The sequence below is a fragment of the Phoca vitulina genome, unplaced genomic scaffold, assembly GCF_004348235.1.
Source record: "Phoca vitulina isolate PV1807 unplaced genomic scaffold, GSC_HSeal_1.0 scaffold1, whole genome shotgun sequence".
Classification (NCBI taxonomy): Eukaryota; Metazoa; Chordata; class Mammalia; order Carnivora; family Phocidae; genus Phoca; species Phoca vitulina.
This window is the reverse complement of record NW_022589704.1, coordinates 44810850-44833043: the sequence shown is the minus strand read 5'-3', so window position 1 is coordinate 44833043 and position 22194 is coordinate 44810850. Positions and strand designations below refer to the sequence as shown.

Here is a 22194-nt window from a genome sequence, read left to right as displayed (position 1 = left end):
TACTTGATATGGGATTAAGTGCTCCATTATCAGTCTGATAATACATTTTTCTAATGATTCAATAGTGACTCTTATTTTGGAAATAAGCCACAAGTGTAAGTATTTGTTGCTTTTTTTTTTTTTTTTAATATGGGCTTTGAGTAAGTTAATGTCTAAGCTTTTGCTAAATTTGATTTTCAAACCCACTGGGAAACCTAAAATTCAAATACTCAGATTCGGATGAGAATTATAGCTTAATTTTGCTTCTTGTCTATTATTCATCACTTAATGCCACATGGACATGCCTCACCACTTTTACAAGATGGCGTTACCATGGAGACCATCACAGTGTTTTTCCCATCATTGCATCATCTGTATCCTTTGCCTCATACAGGGATATGACAAAGGCTCAGTACTTATTTGGGGGTTAACATGAATGAACGAATATGTTATAAATAAAATCAATATTCATATAAACCAAGCACAAAATACACTTTTATTACATTACATTTCTGCTCTGATAGTTCTGATGGCACTTGATAATAAATGACAGAGTCATGAAGATAGTGGCACATAACTAGAATGTGGTAAATTGGCAGCTGCTTTGAGGGTGCCCTCCCCACTGCACTGCCTTTGGGAAATTTCAGATTTAATTTCAGAAGTAAATTAAATGTAAGCTGGTATTTGTAGACCTACTCCTTTGACATCTATTCAAATCTAAATGGCTTCACTGATATTTGTTCCAAATAAGACAATTTCTGGTATTGCCCCTTTAACTAAAAAGTGTAAAAGTAGCCAGGACCTCCCCTTGATAGCATCACTTTCATTTACCATGAAGGTATAGCATTGCTTTATCTGATTATCTGATTTTCACCTTACTGAAGTTCTACTGTATGCAAAAGTAAAGACAATTTAAAGTTGGTGGTAATCTGCCTAATACCTGCCATGAAATTCAGGATGACTGCCTATTTCCATTCCTGATCCTTGAGTCCATCCCATCTGGATAAGACTGAAGAAAATGCCACCGTTTTCAAATTAACTAGAAAACTGAGAACAATTCGGAACTCTCTTCACTCAGGGGGTTACCCATATCCAGAAGACAAGTGGCTAAACTGGCCAGCTATATCTAGGGTCATGGCTAAATTGTACCACACTGTCCTCTTGAGTATAAGGATTGTTTCTGGGATTATTAGATTATAGGCTCCTTGAACCGGGGGAAAGGGAGAGAAGAGAAGGTGATGTGTGTTTGGTAAAGTGTTCAATTACTTCTTTTAAGTGAATATTTACTTTCCAACCAACAGAAGAGGGGCCACAACCCCACTGAGGGTACAACCATCATCCCCCCACCCACTCTTTCTTTCTTCCTTCCTTCCATCCATCCTTCCTTCAATTAAGCAGTTACTGAACTTCTAATATGTGTAAGGTATATACTAAACACAGTGATAAATGCAAATAATTTGTTCTTTTTTTTTTAGAGAGGGAGGGGGAGGAGAGTCAGAGGAAGAGGGAGAATCTTAAGCAGGCTCCACGCCCAGCATGGAGCCTGACAGGGGGCTCCATCTCATGACCCTGAGACCCTGACCTGAGCCGAAATCAAGAATCAGTCACTTAACAGACTGAGCCACCCAGGCACCCCAATAAATGCAAGTAATTCGAAGGTTAATGTGGAATAGTCTCAATCCCTAAGGGATTTAGAACCTTCTAAAAGAAACATCTATAAACAAAAATTAACAAAGTGAATAAAATAGAGGCAGCTGTAATCTATAAGCAAAGTATCTCATATATTTATATTTGGCAATTTGTACTTTACAAAAGGCTTTCAAATACTATAAAGAACAGTCCTGAGTGGAGAGTATTAGAATGAAAAAGATATTTTATAAAAATGAAACTATGCAAAGTAAAACTTACCTTTCTTCCTCTACCTATAAAAAGAGAAGAATAAATACATTAAATATGTTATTTTAAGGAGAAACAGTTATTGAGGATCTCCTAAATATTTATTTTCAGTAATAGGTTTTTGGGGTGTAGAATTTAACTTAAACAGGTTTCCTTATTACCAGTAGGCAGAACTCAAAAGTTGTTTTAGATCAATATTTCCATAACAGACAAAGTAATACATCCCTTTAGAAAATTCTGACATTATGTAAATATTCTTCACACCATTCATATAGCATTTAAAGTTCATTAAATTGTAAAATTAACTATTAAAATTGTAATGAATTATCTTCAATCAATATTCTATATTTTTGTTTTGAGTAGGCTCTTCATTCATACAGCTAAAAAACCAAAATACATTAAGTGTATACAATTATAGAGTGAAAAAAGCTTCTTCTATCCTGTCCCTTTCCCCTATTTCCCATATTTCAAACCCCCGGAGGGGGCCACTATTACTGATTTTTCTATTACTAGTCTTCCTAACCAAAAATATAATGAGACATTCCATTTTTTAAAGTTGTCATTTGAGTTAGTAGTGTTTTACAGTTTTTTTCAGGTAGATCTTATACATTTCATGTTGTTTATTCTTAGCCATTTTATCCTATCTGTTGCTATTATAAATGAGGTATTTTTTATTTCCATTATTTATTCTATGGGGTGATTGTTGATATATAGTAAATCTACTAATTTGTTGATTTTACAGTGCATTGTCTTACTAAATTAATTTTTAGTAGTTTTTTACTCCATTCCCTTTAAGTTTTATAAGAACACAATTATATTTTCTGCAACTAATCATTTTACCTCCTCTCTTCTAATTTCTAAAACTTTCATTTCTTTTTCTTATCTAATTGTTTGTTCAGGTATATTCAATAATATTAAATTGTAGTTGTGATGATGGATATTCATGTTCTATCTCTGAGTTTAAAGAAAATAAGTCTAGTACTAAACATAATGAAGTTTTTAAGCTGAGAAGTAAATATTTTATCATGTTAATGAAATGCCATTTGGTACTAAGTTACTAAGCATCTTTATCAAGAATATTCATTCATTTTTGCCAAATATCTTTATTTCAATTATGAGGAAAAGCAAATGCTCTTTTTTCATAGATCTGTTAAAATAATTATTTTTTTAATGGCAGTGATGATTCTTCCTGTGCTTCTTCCTCTGTCATCTTCATTTCCCTATGATGGTTTTTGGTTTTCTTTCTACTTTTTTCTTCATCATTAATTATTTTGTATTTCTAATGTAGGCCTTTCTTAATAAATTACTCCACTAAGTTTTATTTAGTTTATGGTGAAATGGTCATAATTTTTATCAGTTCTGTGGTAATATATTCACCAGCATATTCTTTGTTTTGTAAATGTAGCTAAACTCTCCCACCTTTTTTTCTTAAAGTATCTTTGCATCAATGCTGTTGCTAGCTCTGTTTTTATTATTCATTTTGGAACAAACTGGACTTTCCAAACCCAGCTATTTGCAGAAGGTCACATATTTTGCTATTTTTTGTATTTGCCATTATTGTCCCAACTTACTTATCCCCACAGGTTTAATTTTACTTTGTTCCCGGAGCTTCTTTGCAGACTGCATCAGCTTTGGATAGCCCTTAGGTGTCATTTTTTAATTCTTCTCATTATATCTTTCTGATTACATTGCAAAAAATTGAGTTTAGGTATTTATTCAAGGCACACTGTTACTGTTGAATGATATCCAAGAGGAGAACTGGTAAATTACTGACTAATATTTCACGAAAGTATGGCTGAATACCTCATTTTATTTGTTGTTATTTGCAATGGAATTTTGAGCAGGGGAGAATAAAGCCTTAACACTATCTTGACAATGATGCATGCACCGCTAAAACATTCATGACTACTAAAACAAATAACCTAGTAGTTTAATATTAATCTTACCTGGTTCATCAAAACATATAAATATGAACTTGTTTCTCTAATATGTGTCTTTAACACATGTATTCAAATACAGTCTATATTAAACACAGATATTTGCCTCCAAAAAAAGTTTTAAAAACCAGGAATTTATATCATTCTTTTCTTCAGGAAATCCATCTCATTCTTTTGTCTTTCTGAGTCATCATTAAAAGCATTCTGCATTTATGAGTCGATGTAACAGAGGGTGCTCTGGCATTAAATTAGATTAGAAATAATTATTCCATTCCCAAGAGCAACCTTGGCACCAGAGAAGACAAATGTGTTTCTAGATCTCTTCTTGGACATTAATGGACCTCACAGAATACCAACAAATATTTTGGAGGCATCCAGCATGGACAAGGTAACAAACGACCATCTGAAATGACTATAAGAAATTCTCAAATTAGACATAACCACATAAAACTCAGCCCCCAATTCCCCTGGTTTTTAAGAAGACAGGAAATTATCCTCTCCCTCTCACTAATGTTAGATAAGATGGGTGAGCAAAACCATTAACCCCAAACGTCAATGACGAGTGGCTTCATTATTCTCTTTGGTTGCTGAATTCTGAGAGCAAAAACCACTGCAACTATAAAGATGAGTCATTGGATCAATTCTGCGTTGGCCTTAAGCATTCTTACCAAAATTCGTATTGCCACCTCCAGTTGTGTGTGGGCAGACAGGACAGCATTCTCCAGGAGGAGTTACAGGGTCAGCACATTCAAGTACATCCTGGCACTGTATCTTGTCACAAAGAATGGCTCCATTGTCACAGACACAGATCTGGCAAGGGGCAGGTTTCCAAATGTCTCTGTTTAAGTACATCTGACCATTCTGAGTACAGGCTATTTCTTCACCATATCCTTCTAGAATAAGAAGAAAAAGATGGGGTGGGGGGAGGAGGTTAGTAATCTTCTGAAATTTTGGAATCTGGGAAATAGTTAAGGTGAGTCATCCTGTGGGTTCAAAAAATTCTGGGCTAAGCAGTAACCTACCGAGGAGGCAAAACACAGATGAACTTACTTCAATGGTATTTACATACTAAGTAATATGTAATTCACAATGAAATGATTATGATACTTATATCCTACCATGACAGGGGAAGGGAAAAAAAGTGATCCAAAGTTGAAAGCAGGTAATGTTTCCCAAAAGATTTCATTTGTGAAGGTTTAAATAACCAAAAATAGGAAGATCAGTAAGAAGAGATAAAAAAAAAAATCTGAAAGGGGGAGAAAAAGAATAATTCAAAAGGGAATACATAATTTCCATGTTTGGTGAACCCCTATGTGATTTTCAATCACTAGAAACTTTAGATTAATAAATCCCGAAACAACAGAAGACAATATGTATTCTTGTTCCATGAAGAAAAACTTTAAAAAAGAAGTGTATGGGTTTTTAAAAATTAGTTTTAAACATAAGGTAGAAAAGAATACCAGTATCTCATTTCATGGGATGTATTTACTAAACTAAAGATGCTTACTAAACCACAAAGGACAAGCAAAGCTTAAACAGGCAATGCATCATCTTCACGTCAAAATTAATTAAGGAAAGACATAACCACAACAATATGGTAAGCTATTATATAATATCTGCCAAATACTTTTCTACATTTAGATAAAAATGTAATGCAGATTTGGAAAATATATACACACATTTATACATATAACAATTCTATTATACAATTATTATAAGATAAATATATTACTTCTTCAACTTTGTGACTTTTAAGAAACAAAACTATAGTATTTAATTTTTTATTTTTTATTATGTTAATCACCATATATTACATCATTAGTTTTTGATGTAGTGTTCCACGATTCATTGTTTGTGCATAACACCCAGTGCTCCATGCAGGACATGCCCTCTTTAATACCCATCACCAGGCTAACCCATCCTCCTACTCCCCTCCCCTCTAGAACCCTCAGTTTGTTTTTCAGAGTCCATCGTCTCTCATGGTTCGTCTCCCCCTCCGATTTCCCCCCTTCATTCTTCCCCTCCTGTTATCTTCTTCTTCTTTTTTTTCTTAACATATATTGCATTATTTGTTTCAGAGGTACAGATCTGTGATTCAATTCAATGGTCTTGCACGATTCACAGTGCTCACCATAGCACACACCCTCCCCAGGGTCTATCACCCAGCCACCCCATCCCTCCCACCCCACTCCCCACCTCCAGCAACCCTCAGTTTGATTCCTGAGATTCAGAATTCCTCGTATCAGTGAGACCAATATCCTTGATGAACATGGATGCAAAAATTCTCACCAAAATACTAGCCAATAGGATCCAACAGTACATTAAAAGGATTATTCACCACGACCAAGTGGGATTTATCCCTGGGCTGCAAGGTTGGTTCAACATCCGCAAATCAATCAACGTGATACAATACATTAACAAAAGAAAGAACAAGAGTCATATAATCCTCTCAATAGATGCAGAAAAAGCATTTGACAAAGTACAGCATCCTTTCTTGATCAAAACTCTTCAGAGTATAGGAATAGAGGGTACATACCTCAATATCATAAAAGCCATCTATGAAAAACCTACAGTGAATATCATTCTCAATGGGGAAAAACTGAGAGCTTTCCCCCTAAGGTCAGGAACGCGACAGGGATGTCCACTATCACCACTGCTATTCAACATAGTATAAGAAGTCCTAGCCACAGCAATCAGACAACAAAAAGAAATAAAAGGCATCCAAATTGGCAAAGAAGAAGTCAAACTCTCACTCTTTGCAGATGATATGATACTTAATGGGGAAAACCCAAAAGACTCCACCCCAAAACTGCTAGAACTCATACAGGAATTCAGTAAAGTGGCAGGATATAAAATCAATGCACAGAAATCAGTGGCATTCCTATACACCAACAACAAGACAGAAGAAAGAGAAATTAAGGAGTTGATCCCATTGACAATTGCACCCAAAACCATAAGATACCTAGGAATAAATCTAACCAAAGAGGCAAAGGATCTGTACTCAGAAAACTATAAAATACTCATGAAAGAAACTATAGTATTTTAAAATGCAATGTGGATCATAGCAACCTTGCTTAGTTCCTTTAGAATCCTCCAAACTACTTAAATTCTGAAGCCCAAAGATCCCCCTTCCCAGTTCTTGCACAACCTCCCCTTCCCTCATGCCAGGCACACAGCTCTCACTATTACGGTTTGCTTGTCACCTGCCCCCACAATTCTGGCCCCTCTACAAAAGCAGACCTCCTTTACCCAACTCATTCACTCATCCACCCATTCATTCATTTTGTATTATATGCCAGCTAATTAACCAGTTTCTAAAATGTGAACAGACAGGCAAAAATCACTGCCCTCATAAAACTTATCACAAGTAGTATCAATTTACTATTTTTATTTATTTCCTATCTCCTTCACTAGCCAGTAAATTCCACAAAGATAAGGACTAGTTTTTCTCGTTCATCATGGTATTTCTAAAGCTTGACTCCAAACCTTGCAGGGAGCCAACATTCAACAAATAGTTGTTCAATGGATAGATGGGAATGCGTGAATGAGCCTAAATTATGGTTCGCTAACTTAATTGCGCCGGTGTTAACTTTGTATTTTATAAAAATAAAACTAAAAATAAAAAATGCATTTGTGATTAGTATATAAAAGAATTTATATTTTTTTCTTTATTTTTAATTGAAATGTAGTTGACATACAATATTATATTTTCAGGTGTACAACATAGTGATTCCACAATTACATACATTACAAAATGCTCACCACAATAAATGTAGTAGCCATCTGTCAGTATACAAAGTATTACAATAGAAAGAACTTATCATTTGCCAATATACTCAGTGCAGAGCTACAGATAAAAATTTCAGTTCAGAGGAGACATTGATCCAAATATCTATCCTCCTAACTCTAGAAGGCTTTTCTTGGGTAACATTCTTCTCACTGCTCCACGGAATGCTTTTGCTTCACGTATCTAGTCCTTCATCCCAGCTATGTGGCAAATGGAGAGTTGCTTTCAAAGCACAACGCCACATTCTGGTTTCTGTGCCCATCACAAGAAGATAACTAAGGCGCTAAGTTTCTAATCTGTTTCATCTTCAACAAAAGAGGTTTATCACAAAACACACTGCTGACCAAAACAGTATTGACTCAGTGTATTTTAGGAATTTTAAACGGGGGAGAAAATAGAACTCATGCCTTAACATGCTGTAATGCAGGACTGTTTTGAAGTAAATTAAAAAATCTGTACATCAAATAGCCATGTTACTTTTAGATGAAAAATCACTGTGAAACAATGTAACTCCATGATGAACATTTCCACAAAACACAATCTATACAGAAATGGACTTATATCTATAGTCCATTGAACAATTCAATTAAGTAAATAATTTAAGAGTAACTTTGTTCATTAAGTTTTGATTGAGAAAGAAATAATCCAATCACAAACACTAAATGCCATTGGCTGAAAAAGAGATTCACTGTAAGTTCAATAGCTTGCTTCTCCCTTTCCACACCCTGAGGGGCAAAAGTGTTTGACATATTTACTGAGAGTTAAGGGGGTATGTGCCTAGTACTGCGAGTGCAAAATATTGAAAGTTCTGTTTGTTTTCAAAAAGTATATATTATCATTATCAGTTGCACCAATGAAACAATTAGATATATGGAAATTAGAGAATATGAAAAACAAACAAAAATCAAGATGCCGTGCAATAATGTCAATTAAATATCATTAAAATGTGTGAGAGACTCTTTGGGGTGAGTTATCCCGTTCTCTGTGGCTCCTTTGGGGTTAGAATAAAAAGACACATCCTCTCTTTTGTATTAACTCATAGAAGGTCACTTTCTTCCTGGAAGTTTAAGACAGCATGACCTCAACCCAAGGAGCAAAGAAGTAAGCCACTGTATGACTTTCTTTAAATGACAATGTTAAAAGCTAGTTATATACTCTGAGTCATCACTGGTCCTTTTCCCCTGAGAATTTATAATTAAATTTAAGATGATGTGGGAAGTTAGTTGGAATACTTTTAAATGGCAAGGAGATGAAAAACCACATTTGCTGCTAAACCCTGTCTTCTCTTCCCCCGCACAAGAATCCACACACATTACAGAGGCACAAAAACTCAGTGAACTCTCATTGTTCATGTCTGAATGAAAGACATGTACAAAGAAACACCGAGTAGAAAATACAGGGTGGCTTGCCGTTCTCGGGTTTGTACATGGTAGTTGTGGGCCTGATGATTAGGTTGGCCCTGCTGTTTTCTCCATAGATGTTTACTTCAATGAGAAGAAAAGTAAAATAGAAAGCAAAATTGTAGACAATTTGCAGTGAAGTTGTCATGACACAATTATTTTATAAATGACAATATTATAAAAAAACAAATAGAAATGTTCATATGACATTCTGAGAGGTTCAGTACTGTCCTGATTCCTCTACAGAAATCATAAAAATTAACCCAAGTTAACATGAACCTTGATTTAAGGCCTAGAACTTAAACAGTTACTGGTCTTAAAGTACATGGGGAAACAATTTTTTTAAAATAAAATCTGGAAGAAACATTCCCAAACTGCAATATTGTGACACTCGTAGTTTGCTATTTATGTTTCTTTATCGTTCTTAAAATTGAGGAGGACTGGTAGATGTCTGATAATATCGCCATTATTTTGTGATCTGTGGTGTCTCAACTTCCAAAAATTTTGTCTTCCAAGCTGCAGGGTTCTTTTACCCTTATCATATTCCAACAAATTGAACCAGTCCATTGTGAAGCCATTACCACAAACGTCCTGGCACTGATATCTTAGACAGACAAGATGTATTTTATCTGACCACATTTTATTCCAGAGTAACTCAATTGTCCTGTGTTTCTCATATATCCTCATAGATGTGTCTTCTCATAAAGCTTTTATGTGCTTTTAAATGTAGTTCTAAGAATTCAGTTTTAATCACTAGATGGCAGACCAAATCCACTATCTTATTATAACAGATAATTAGAAATTCAGTCATCACAACTGCTGCTCACCTACTGGCCATGCCCTAGGTCCACATTCCTTTATAGAATTATATTTGTACAAAAAAGCCTGCATAGAAATGGCCATATTGAAACCTTTGACTGCCCAGGAAAGATGTGATTCTCTTTGTGTAGTAAATTATTGGGGTCTACTTAAAAACTTTGGGAAATACAGGAAATAAAAGTCCCTAAGCCTATGCTGGACATTGCCTAGACACTAACTGAAGTTCTCCCTTGCAGAAATAATGTAGAGTTCTCACGTGTCACACAAATTTTAAATCTCTTATTCAGACAAGTGTTTGCTCAGATAATTTTCCCCGCTGGACTGTGAGCTCCTTGGGAGCCAGAACTATGTTCATCTCAGTAACCTTCACACCCAGTGTCATATAATCAGCCTTTGATGAACATATTTGCAGGGTGGATGAATGCATGAGTGAAGGAAGGAAGGAATTGTTCATTGATGTACTTATTAAAAAGACAGCACATGAAGCTGTCCTTCTTCCTTCCCTAAACTTCTCAGAGAGGATATACCCTTGGGACTCTTATTTTGAATGAAAAGGAAATAGGTCACTTGATGGTTCCTGCCAAGTGTGTCCCTCATATCTAGACCTCTGTGGGGCCAGAAAGGAAGAAGACCGTGTCAGTCACAACAGCTCATATTTTGGAACAATTTTCAGAAAGCTATAGCAGCCCTCCCGCCTTCCTAACCCAGCTGGCCTCGGTGCCTGCTGGGGTTATGAAGGTCTGGGCTAACATTATTTGAAGTTTCTCTAACTGTACAAGTCTTTAAAGGACTGCAATCAAGGCAGCATCAGCTGCCGCCCTCATGAAATGGGCAGAAACCGCCTTAGGGCATTCACATTCACAGGAAGTAGCAGCAGAGCAGTCCCACGTGGCCCCCTGGACCGAACCACGGATGCTGCCTTTTCCAGCAGCACACAGCATCGCCCCAGCTGCTGGCTTTCATTCCAGAGCATCTTCCAAGGAATTCCCTCCATTCCCTCTGCTCTTGGGCATTGTTTATCACCAGGGAGAGACAAAGAGGTTAGAGTATTCAAGTGCGTCCTTTGGACTCTTCTGAGTATAGGCCAACAATTTCACATTCATCATTTCTCTTTCCTCCTCTTTCCTCATTTAAAACATTAGATACATAGGAAGCTGTCAGGGATAGTGGAGGGGGATCTGTCACGTACTTGGACAATATTATTCCCCCTCAGCCTCAAGGTCCCGGAGAGGGTAAGGGGGTAGGTGAATAAGGAGCAGGCCTATGGAGTTTGCATCCTTTGTTCTTCCATCCACTATAGACTTTCACTTTTCAAATTTAAATCTCCTTTTAGGATGGTTATCCAAACTGTTACTTTTGTTGTGCCCACCTCCTCTCTTTATTGCACCAACTGAACAAGAATAGGCATTCAATGATTATTTGAGCTGAGTTAAATTTCTATATTGTGAAGGACAATCATATTTTATATTCTAAAGCAATGTAATAATTAATTTTGAAAAATGACCTTAAAATCTGAGAAAGTAAACAGAAGACAACTCATATACAGCATTTCAGTGAACTATAGAAATAAAATGAAATTAGATGAACTGTCTACAATGGTGAGTATTTTCTTCAGTGCAACCAGTCAACATTTATCAATCTCCTATGTAAAGGCTTTTCAGTTAAATAAAACTGCTGTTTTCACTTTAGTTAAAATGGAAAAAATAAAAAGGAAAATCTCTCATGTTAGGTACTACTTAAGTTTCTTTCCATGTATCATTGGGAAATCTAAATGATTGTGGCCAAAATGTGAAACTAAAATTACACATAATGCACACGCAATGCTCATCTACAATTTTGTCTGGAAAACCAACTTACAGTCTGCTAATGCATTTGACATAGATTTTTTTTTTCTCTGAAAACATGGCTCAAGCTATTGAATAGCTGTAAAAACACCACAAAGAAAATTAAGCCTGCCTTATATTGAATACACTAGAAATTTCAGTAGTAATTTCTAAGCAAACCCTAGTCCTTTTCTCAGATGTTAATCCTCAGTGAATGAGTTCAATACAATCTGTGCTATGCCAAATGTGCTTGCCTACCTAAATGCATGAACAGTTTTGAATTGTTTTGAATGAAGTCGGTCTACTTAATCTCTCCCCAGCATGATACTGCTTGAAATAAAGAGAAGAACCAAAAATCTGCCTAGCTATTTTTCTGTCAAATGGGTGGTATCGTGGCCTTTATATAGTCTGGAGATAAAGTAAGTAAGCAGCAAATTCTGAGCAACATATAGTACTTGCATTCCAGATTTCCATCATTTCCTTCAAGTCTTAGCTCAAATGTTACCTTCTCCATAAAGCCTCCTCTAACCACCTTACAAAAAATTTGAAAATTAGCACACACACATACACACACCCACGTCACTCTCAGTCCACGAGTTCCTGCTCTTTTTTTCCTTTTAATTTAGTACTTATCACTTTCAAGCCTCCTATATTATTGTACTTATGTTTATTGTTTGTCTCCCCATGATAGAATAATAGCTTTATAAGGATGGAATTTATTCTGGCTTGTCCATTGATATATCCCAATATCTTATAATAGTATCAGGATCATAGTAGATGCTCAGTAAGTATTTGATGAATTAATTTGTTGAATATTCAATTATAAGAATACCAGGAAAAGATCTAGACCATATTGGATATAAAACTATTTGCTTTGATCTTGGACTTATATAATTTTTAAAAATGCCTAATTTTTCATTACTATTTAAATGTGGGCCATAGCTACAGGGATTTAAAATACCTGGCATTGTAAAATTAATTAATTAATTAATTAATTAATTAAAATAAAATACCTGGCATTGTGGGAATATCATGTATTCATGTTATTTATTCCACGTATTTTGTCCTGAAAAGGACATATTCATTTTTATAATGAAAAAGTTATTTTTATATATTAAGAGAATATTCAGTATGGGGTACTCAGATCTGAGTGACAGATGGAGCTGTACTTGCAGTGAGCATAGCATAAGGTATAGAGTCCTTGAATCACTAAGCTATACACCTGAAACAAATGTAACATTATGTGTCCACTATACTCAAAAACAAAAGATGGGTATAAAATTAAATACTTTATATGATGAAACACTTTTAGGATGATTTCAACTCTGTATCTTATGATTTCTTTGCGCTAAATTTTGCTTTCTTTTCTTGTGTTCCCTGACACAGAAGAAGATTTAGGCCGCTAGAGTAAATCCAGACATTGTCGTCAGTTTATTTCTTCTAATTTATTCTTTATTGGTTTATTCTTTACCCACTGCCCTTGCCCTGCCCAAACTGAAATTTCTTTTACAATCAACGAAACATTCCACAGTTCTCAATGGCTCTTTGATTCCATCCATTTTACTATCAAGAATTCTAAAATACCTTTAAGTGTGGAAAGGGGACCTAAAGTGGCTGTCTCTTTCTGCACTCCTCCCTTGGGAGTTCAGTTCTGGAGGAAGGGGGCACTCCTGCTTTCATCCTGAAGGCACAATTTCTAATTTTCTCCATATGGGTCTATTTAGGGACTTGAACTAGTACCCATAATACCCACTTTTGTCCTGATCTACCTAGATTGAATTTACGTCTATTCTGTGGCTATTTCAAAATTAGAGGGTGATTTCACTGAAGAACAGAAATGAAAATGGATTTTACCCTTCTTTCTGGCATTCCTTACTCAAATCACTTCTAGAGCAGGTAACAGATTATTTAAAATAAGACTAAAACCATTATTTCAGAATCTAAATCCATCTCTTCATCTTCATGTTCAGCTTACCTTCTCTAATGCACATTCATGACTGTAGACTAGCCACCTTATTTGTTGCAGTTTTAAGATCAAGCCCCAGTACGCACCGAATCTCAATGCCAGACAAATGCCACAGTAATATTCAGGAGGAGAAAGAGAAGCTGTGCCCTTACTGAAAAGTTATATTAATAACTTTCTATATGCACAGCAAAACTTTCATTGGGAAATTTCTATGTTTATAAGGGGAACAATAGAGAAGGAAAGCAAAAAGCAAAGAGAAAGAAGGAAGAGGAGGAGGAAGAAGAGGAGGAGGAGAAGGGAGAGGGGGAGGGGAAGGAGGCTGAGACCAACCAAGACAATTTTTTTTTTCCTATATACTTTTACTACACTGAGAAGGAAGATTTGCAAGTTTCTTCAGCAAAACACAGAACTCACCTAGGGATATTTCCTTATCCTACGTTTGGATAAGAAAAATACAAAAATGGAATCCAAGATTTTGACCTGTAAATCTATGTGCTTTTGAGAAGTTACTTCTTTTAATAAGTAAATGAATGGAGACCAAATTAAAACACCCTTTTGTAGAAGTAATATGAACATGACAAGCTTTATTAAATTTCAAAAGCTTTAAATTTTGTACAATTATTCAGAATTATTCCTTTTGGTTTTGTTTAAACTGAATTTTATCACTGCTGTTTAATTCATATGTTAATTTCTAAAAACATGGTGGCTATGAATGTATGTAAAAGAAAAGAACACTCATTATTTTCTTAAAATATCTATAGGAAGATTTAGAGTTTTCAAAAACTTTTCATTATTTATTCAACCCCAAATAGTACTGGAACACTTATTTTGTACTAATGGTGGCTAGCAGTAGGGTTGAAATCAGAAGGATGTAGGATATTTGCTAACCTGTGGTATGTAAAATTTAGGTTGGACAAAAAGACAGAGTAACTAGGTTGTTTACTTTAGTACATGAAAAACAAGTCTCAGTGTCTCTGTTTATTACTGTATAGGAAAAAATAAAATATGAGCCTTTACTTTCAGGCGAAATGAAATATTCTAGGATATCACAAATAAGTTTGTCTCTAAACTGTTGCTAAAAGTTAATCTAAATAAATTAGTCAATCTGGCAAATGGAATGGAGGCATTATTTAATCCATTTAGTCAATATTTATTTATATAGCAAATTTTACCAAATACTTGTCTAATACAAGAGTAACTGTGGATCATGAAATGAGACATTTGGAGTCCAACTTCCTTGCCAAAAACAATCAAAATATACAAAAACTTCAAAAGGTAATGAAACTTTCTTGTAGGAAAAAATAAGTTTGCATATACGTGTATTCCAATTGTACATTCTGGAAAATTTGCATACACATTGAAATTTTATAAACTCAATTCTGGAAATCTCCCTCTGTGTTTTGAAAGGTCTTTGCCTAATGCGATTTACTTTAATCAACTAGAACCAATTCTCTGCAATGTCAACCTGAGGATTTTCTAGATTCTAAAACAAAAACAATCTTCAATCATTTGGGGGAGAAAGTTATGTTTATAAAAGCAGACTTCAAGTAAGCTAGGAGTAAAGAGAATACAGAATTCCAAATGACACTGAATTATCTTAAGAGCAGATTGATCACCTATTTGACTGTCCTTCTGTGTCCAAATGGTAATAAAGTGTATTTCAAACTCTAGAACAGTCTGAATTCATTATCAGTAGGAGAGTAGAAACCCACAAATGCACATCATCCAACGAGTTCTCATCATACAGCTATCTTATGCTAAGGCCATAGTTACAAGATCCCCTGCATGGGTTTCAGCCTTCTTTCTATGTTTTAGTCTTCCAACATCTTTGGCATTGAGAATCTTTCATATGAGGGTGCCTGGGTGGCTCAGTCAGTTAAGCCTATGCCTTCAGCTCAGGTCATGATCCCAGGGTCCTGCCACATATCAGGCTCTTTGCTCAGTGGGGAGCCGCTTCTCCCTCTGCCCCTCCCCCTGCTCTGCTCATGCTTTCTCTCTCTCTCTCTCTCTCAAATAAATAAATAAAAATCTTTAAAAAAATAATGCTTTCAAATGATAAAGTAAATGTACTTACTCTTGAAGCAAATATCAAAATAACAGAATGAATGCATTTTGGTAATACAGTTTATTCAAAAAATATTTATTATCTGTTACTTTGCCAAACATTGGGAATACAGAGGTAATGTAATGAATTCCTTCCCCCCGCTTAAGGAGCTCACTCCCTCTATGAGGGAACCAGTCCAGGAATAGACTATTAGAACACCATTCTTTAAGTATAAAACTAGAGGCAAACCCAGGTTGAATAGAAATACTTAGGAGGGACACTTCATGTAGGCTGGAGGTAAGGAAAATCAAAAGAGTTCTGTGATTCAAGTTCTGTTATTTCTTTATTTCCCTCCTTTAATTTAATACATTTTTAGTTTTTCTTTTTCTTTTCCGTTTTTTTCTTTTTTCTTTTTCTTTGAGTGAGAAAACTAAGATTCCAAGTGGTTTCTTCCAAAAACTCACTTCCAAGTTGTATAATATTGTCACTCCTGGCTCATTGCTGGTAATTGGCAATGGACTCCTTCTCTCTGCCAACTGGCCAGGATGGATCTGAAGGAGTACAGGCACTTCCTCTCACTCATTACTTCCTTATTTATTTATTTATTTATTTATTGCCATCTCTTCTCTTGCCTGAGGGTAAAACAACAGCACTCTTGTTTCTAAACCTCCTAGTGCCTCCATAGGTAGATGCCTCAGAGAGGAGTGAAAGTGCAGCTCGTTGGTCACAGCGCCAAACAGCTGTGCAAGGTCAGCAACATGGGAGGAACCAGTTGCCCCAATGACTAAGGCTGGCAATGCTGGGATGAAGTATAAATGTATTTTTCCAGGTCTAATTCTACAACCATTTGGAAATTCAGCAAAACCCAATTTATTACCACTTTTCAAATTTAGTACAGAATTCTGGATTATATGGCCTTGGCATTTTAGGAAGTCAAACATAGTTGCATTATATAACATCTACTTTGAAAGACCCTGAATTTCGTCCATAGATGCAAGTTTATAATTTAGAACATAGTACAAAATAAGGTATCAAATACCTGTGCTAGAAGCTCATTTATTTTATTCCTAGCAAATCCATTTATATCCATTTTCACAGATTCCCTAAGTTGGCAAGTCCTTTGTGTAAGATACTAGGTGTGAAGAATTCTATATAAGAGGTTTGAAAAGATGGGATCACTGTGAGCTGATATTATCTGAGGAGGGATGAACAGAAGTGGGCTCTAAAGTAGGTCTTGAAAAACGCAAGATGTTTGAGATGGTGAAGGTAAGGAAGATTGCCTGAGAATGGAGCAGAAACCACCACCAAAAAAAAAAACAAAAAAAAGGCATAGAGAGGAGAGCAAACATGTCATATCAGAAGGGGATGGTTCCATTTATAGGGAAAAAGAGTGTTGTGAATTCTGGGAAGAATAATACCTCTGCCTCGAGAAAGGATTTCCACGACTTGCCCCTTTCCCACATGCAATTTGGCTGCTCTCTTCTCTGTACTCTGACTTCACCTCCTCCGTACACCGAACGGAGTACCTGCAACAGTCTTCAAATGTACCTGTTTGTTTACATGGAAGCGTTACCAGGTTATACTTTTATTGAGGGTAAACAACATTTAATTTATCTCTGTATCATTAGTGCAGAATAGTGTCTGATAAATGCTTGTTGAGTAAATAAGTGAATAAATAGAAGGAAGTATAAGTAACCCTCAGGAACATTAATCTAACAACAGAATTGAAAATGAATTGGAAGCAGATAAGACTAAAGGCTCCTAGTTAAAAATGTTATACTGTAGGAAGGAGAAATAGTTATTCTAGGAATGAAGAAAGAGGGGTAAATCCATGAGACACCAGATATAAAATATGCAAGGTTTGATTAACTACAGGTGGGACAAGGTATTAGAAAAATTTTAAAAATGACTTTCAAGGCTCAGGAATGAATACAGGAAGTAACATCTACCAGATATGGTTACGAGTTGAGTTATGTGCCCTAAAGTGATATGTTGACCTTATTTGGAAATAAGTCCTTTGAAGATGTAATTATTTTAGATGAGGTCATACCAGAGTACACTGGGCCCTTAATCCAATGTGACTGGTGTCCTAAGAAGAAGAAAAGAGAAGACACAAAGAGACAAAGACTCATGTGCTGGAGGCAGAGACTGAACCATAGCTGCAAACCCAGGACAGTGGAGAACTGCGGGCAAGCACAGGGGGCTAAGAAGAGGCAGGGAAGGATTCTCCCTCTACAGGGTTCAGAGGGAATATGGCCTTGCCAATATCTTGATTTGGAACTTCTAGCCTTCAGAATTGAGACAATACATTTCTGTTGTTTTAAGCCACCCAGTTTGTCATACTTTGTTACACAGCAGCCTAAAAATGAATACAGATATCTACAGGATAGCAGAATGGTACAGACATTGAATAGAATACAAGTTTGGGAAAGATAAATAAACTTGATTGGAAAAATTCTAAACCCTATTTAAGGCACATTAGGATGTACATTAAGGAGGAACAATCCAGTATAAATACTAATAGCTACTATTTATTGTGTTACAAGAGCTATGCTAAGTGTCTTATGTAAATTCTATACTTAATCCTTCCAACCACTCTGAGAGAGACTTGGAGTCAATCCTCACAAAGTGAGTGAGTGGCAGAGAAAATACCCGAACAACTACACACTCCTAATTATTACATTCTAAGTTAGACAGTTGGACTGCTACTTTTGAGAGAGAATAAAGGGAAGACAGGTTTATACATATACAATTTAAAATTTACACTCTAAGTGCATATTTTGAGTAAGTGACAGTAATAAACTGACAACCCATACGAAGAATGAAGAGCAAGAGCAGTCTGGATTAACTTGAAAGGAAAAAAAGAGTAAAGCATGGTTTACCTTAGAGATAAGAAAAGAGAGATTACCATGGGTTTTTTAAAAACTGACTTTGTTATCAAGGGGAAGCAAGTGAAACATACTAAGAATGTGAACTCCATTCTTTCTTTCTATTCAGCTCCCAATTCAAAACAGTCAATATTTCATTTCCTGACGTTATGCTGGTGTAGTCACCAAATGCTACCATCCTAATATCCTGTGAAATTTCCCCTAACTTTCCTGAGGCTTCACAGGATATTGAAGTGGAAAAACTATCTCCATGACAAAAATAAGCCTTCAGGCATCTTGATGAGTATGAATAGTAAATGACTGCATACCAATTATTATTTAGTCCTTTGTAGATTAGTTTATAGGACACAGGAAATGAAATTTTCCTCTAGAAAATTCAGCTTACACTATATAAATATGACTCCCTTAATAACAAACAATATACTTTATTCTACCTACTTTATTTAAACTAAAGAGGTGATGCTGAAAAACCCACTGGGGAAAATCTAATAAAATTCAACATTGAAAAATACAATTTAAAGGAAACCAATAACCAACTGCTTTTTAAATTGCACCTTATTCAGGTTTCCATTTCCTTTCATTTTTCCAAAGTCTAAACTAGTCTTCACAAAAGTTCTTAATTGTTTTTTTTTTTTTTTTAATTTAATCTTGTGTTAAGAGCTTTGAAAATAGAAACCTCCCTCCAAGGATCAAGGTACAATTTCCATTTTCTCCTGTTTAGTAATGACCAGTTCAGTCACAATTAATTTGAATGACAATAATGATGAGAAATAAAAGCAAACAATGGAATAAAAGTGAGAACTAGTTTTGTTTTAAAAGAGAGTATGTGAACTAATAAAAAAAAATTTAAACCTGATCCATTTGCATACTGATTTAATGGGAGATAATTGGGTGAAACTGGATATTCTTTTTTTTTTTTTAATTTTTATTTATTTGACAGAGAGAGACACAGCGAGAGAGGGAACACAAGCAGGGGGAGCGGGAGAGGGAGAAGCAGGCTTCCCACGGAGCAGGGAGCCCGACGCGGGGCTCGATCCCAGGATTCTGGGATCATGACCCGAGCCGAAGGCAGATGCCTAACGACTGAGCCACCCAGGCCCCCTGAAACTGGATATTCTTATGATGTTAATGGCGTAGCAGTGATTAAAAGTTACTTAATGGAATTTTATTAGTTAAATATCAAGTACAAAGATTGATGGGATTTATTGTGAGCTCAGCTAAACTTTTCATGACTGGACCACATTACCAAACGAGATGACAAGGTTGGGTAGATACAAAAAGATACTTAAAGCACGACTCCACCAATAGAAATCTCTTTGGAGTTGTAGAGGTTCAACCATAGAGGAGTAAGGCCATTCAGGGCAGCTGCATTGCTGAACAGAATAGTAAATTTAGAAGCATTATTTCATGTCCATCTACATTTACCAATTCTCTGGGAGTTAGGAATTCTAGGAATAGAAAAATCATTCTCTATATCCATACCAAATTACAAGTACAGCAGAATTCATATATGCAACATTATTCTACCACTCAAAATTATGGGCCCTCAGGCTCTGGATTCCTTTAACTATCTATGAGTGAGGAAAGAGTTTACCAAGAACTTAGAGGAATATGAAAATACACAGTGATAAGCCTTGTCCTACTTTATGCCAGCCCATGTATAATGAATTATAAATTCTGTTATTTAGTGTGCTAAAGATGTCAGAAACTTAAAAATTTGTTTTTATATAGGTATTAGATTACATTTAAAATTACTTGGGATTAATTTATCTTAATCATTCAGTCTGTCCATGTTAATAGTTTAAAATTATAGCTTAAATTTAATAGTTTAAATTATATAGCTTAAATAATTTAAAAAAATTTTTTTAAGATTTTATTTATATATTTCACAGAGAGAAACACAGCGAGAGAGGGAACACAAGCAGGGGGAGTGGGAGAGGGTGAAGCAGGCTTCCCGTGGAGCAGGGAGCCCAATGCGGGGCTTGATCCCAGGACCCTGGGATCATGACCTGAGCCGAAGGCAGATGCTTAACGACTGAGCCACCCAGGCGCCCCAATAATTTAAAATTTAATAAAGAAAAAAGCCAACGTGACAATAAGGTAGCAAAGTGTCTATTATCTATTAGTTTATGTGGATTCTTTATAATGGAAATATTTTGTGTGATGGAAAGAGACTATGGCAAATTTCTCTGTTATCATTGCTAACACTAAATTAATATTTCTTATTTTTAAGAATATTAATACTTAAGTATTTTATTGTCAAAAGAAAGTACCTCCCTAATGTTTAAAAAATTATAAAATTTTATTTCTTTTCATGTTGCTAAACAAGAGTCGATTTCAAGAGAAATGATTTGGCACTTAGAGCACATTAAGTAGGAAATTCTGCAGAATTTCTTAAGAGGAAAGAGGAAATCGGCTCTTTGGCAATTATACCAAAAGGTCAAAATGTCCTAAAACTCAGGAGGAATAACATGTTTTTAGTAAAGCGTGTGCAAACGAAATAATGTAAATCAAATCTAATTTCCCCTGTTAAATGACATTATTTAATAAAATGACATATATATAACCCAGTGTGCTATGTAGGGGCCTTGAAAGGTCTTGGCAAGGTAAAGGAATGATTTAGAATCTCCAAAGAAATATCCACTGAAATACTCCAAGGAATACTAAGGTCATGAGCAGAGAGAATATGATCTTTATCCATCCAACAAATACTGAGCACCTACTATGTACCATTTCTCCACTAGGTACTAGAGCTGAACAAAAAAAAAAAGGACAGCATTCAAATTCCAAGTAGCTATAGCCCAAAGAGGCTTAAGACAGTCAGATAGTCAAGCAATTAAAGTACATAATGGTAAGTACCCTGATAGAAATAAATATAGGATGCCAAGAGTGTATGAGCAAACATTGTTTAAGGCATTTTGTAGAAGGAGTAGGTTAGTCTTTCTGGTGGAAGTGTTGTGTCAACTGAGAATCGAGGAAGAAGTAGAATTTAACCAGGAGCCATATGTAATTCACTATGGTTAGAAGGAAGAGAGGGAGAGAGGAGAAAGCAGAAGAAAGAGATTGAGTGGTGGGTAAAGGGACAGAGCTGGAAGAGATGGCAGCATGGGGGGCTGGAGCATAAATTTCTGGTGCATTTCAGCACCTCCTACTTTGGCTTCACCTTCAGGGTAGTTAGCACTCTGCCAACTTAAATCAAGAGAATGAGGAATGGGGAACTAGAGGGCAAAATGCAGCTTTAACTCCCAAGCCTTTCAGATGTATTTTCACTCTTAAGCTAGTCATTGGGAGCCTCTAAAAGGCAAAGTGATGCGGGGGCAATGGACCTTAAGGAGTCAGGGAAACCTGAGCTTTTTGTTTGATTTTGCTTTTTTAACTCCAGCGCTGAAAATTACTTGTTATGTAATATTTGGCAAATGACAACTTATTTGATCCTCAAATTTTTCCATCTAAAAATAGGGGTAATATACTCCCCCACCCCCAAGGCTATTCTGAGAATCAAATAGATGTGAAGGTGCTCTGAAAAAATCAGTATGTTATTTAAACACAACCATTATTACTTAGCATAGATTTTCCCAGACTCCTCTTGCTTGTCTCAACCCCATTTACATGTATATCAAAAGCAAATTCATGCTCACTTCTCTCCCCAACGTGG

At 35.7% G+C, this 22194-nt stretch overlaps 1 protein-coding gene across 2 annotated transcripts in view; it reads right to left on the bottom strand.

Moving 5' to 3' along the window:
- Positions 1-22194, bottom strand: part of COL5A2 (collagen type V alpha 2 chain) — a 381179-nt gene that overhangs the window by 68717 nt on the left and 290268 nt on the right. For both annotated transcript variants that reach the window (XM_032406281.1, XM_032406275.1), the window contains 2 exons: positions 4481-4705; positions 1888-1901 (listed from right to left, as the gene is read on the bottom strand). In XM_032406281.1, the coding sequence (XP_032262172.1) occupies positions 1888-1901; positions 4481-4664 (198 nt within the window). In that variant the 5' untranslated portion in view covers positions 4665-4705. The remainder of the gene's footprint in view (positions 1-1887; positions 1902-4480; positions 4706-22194) is intronic.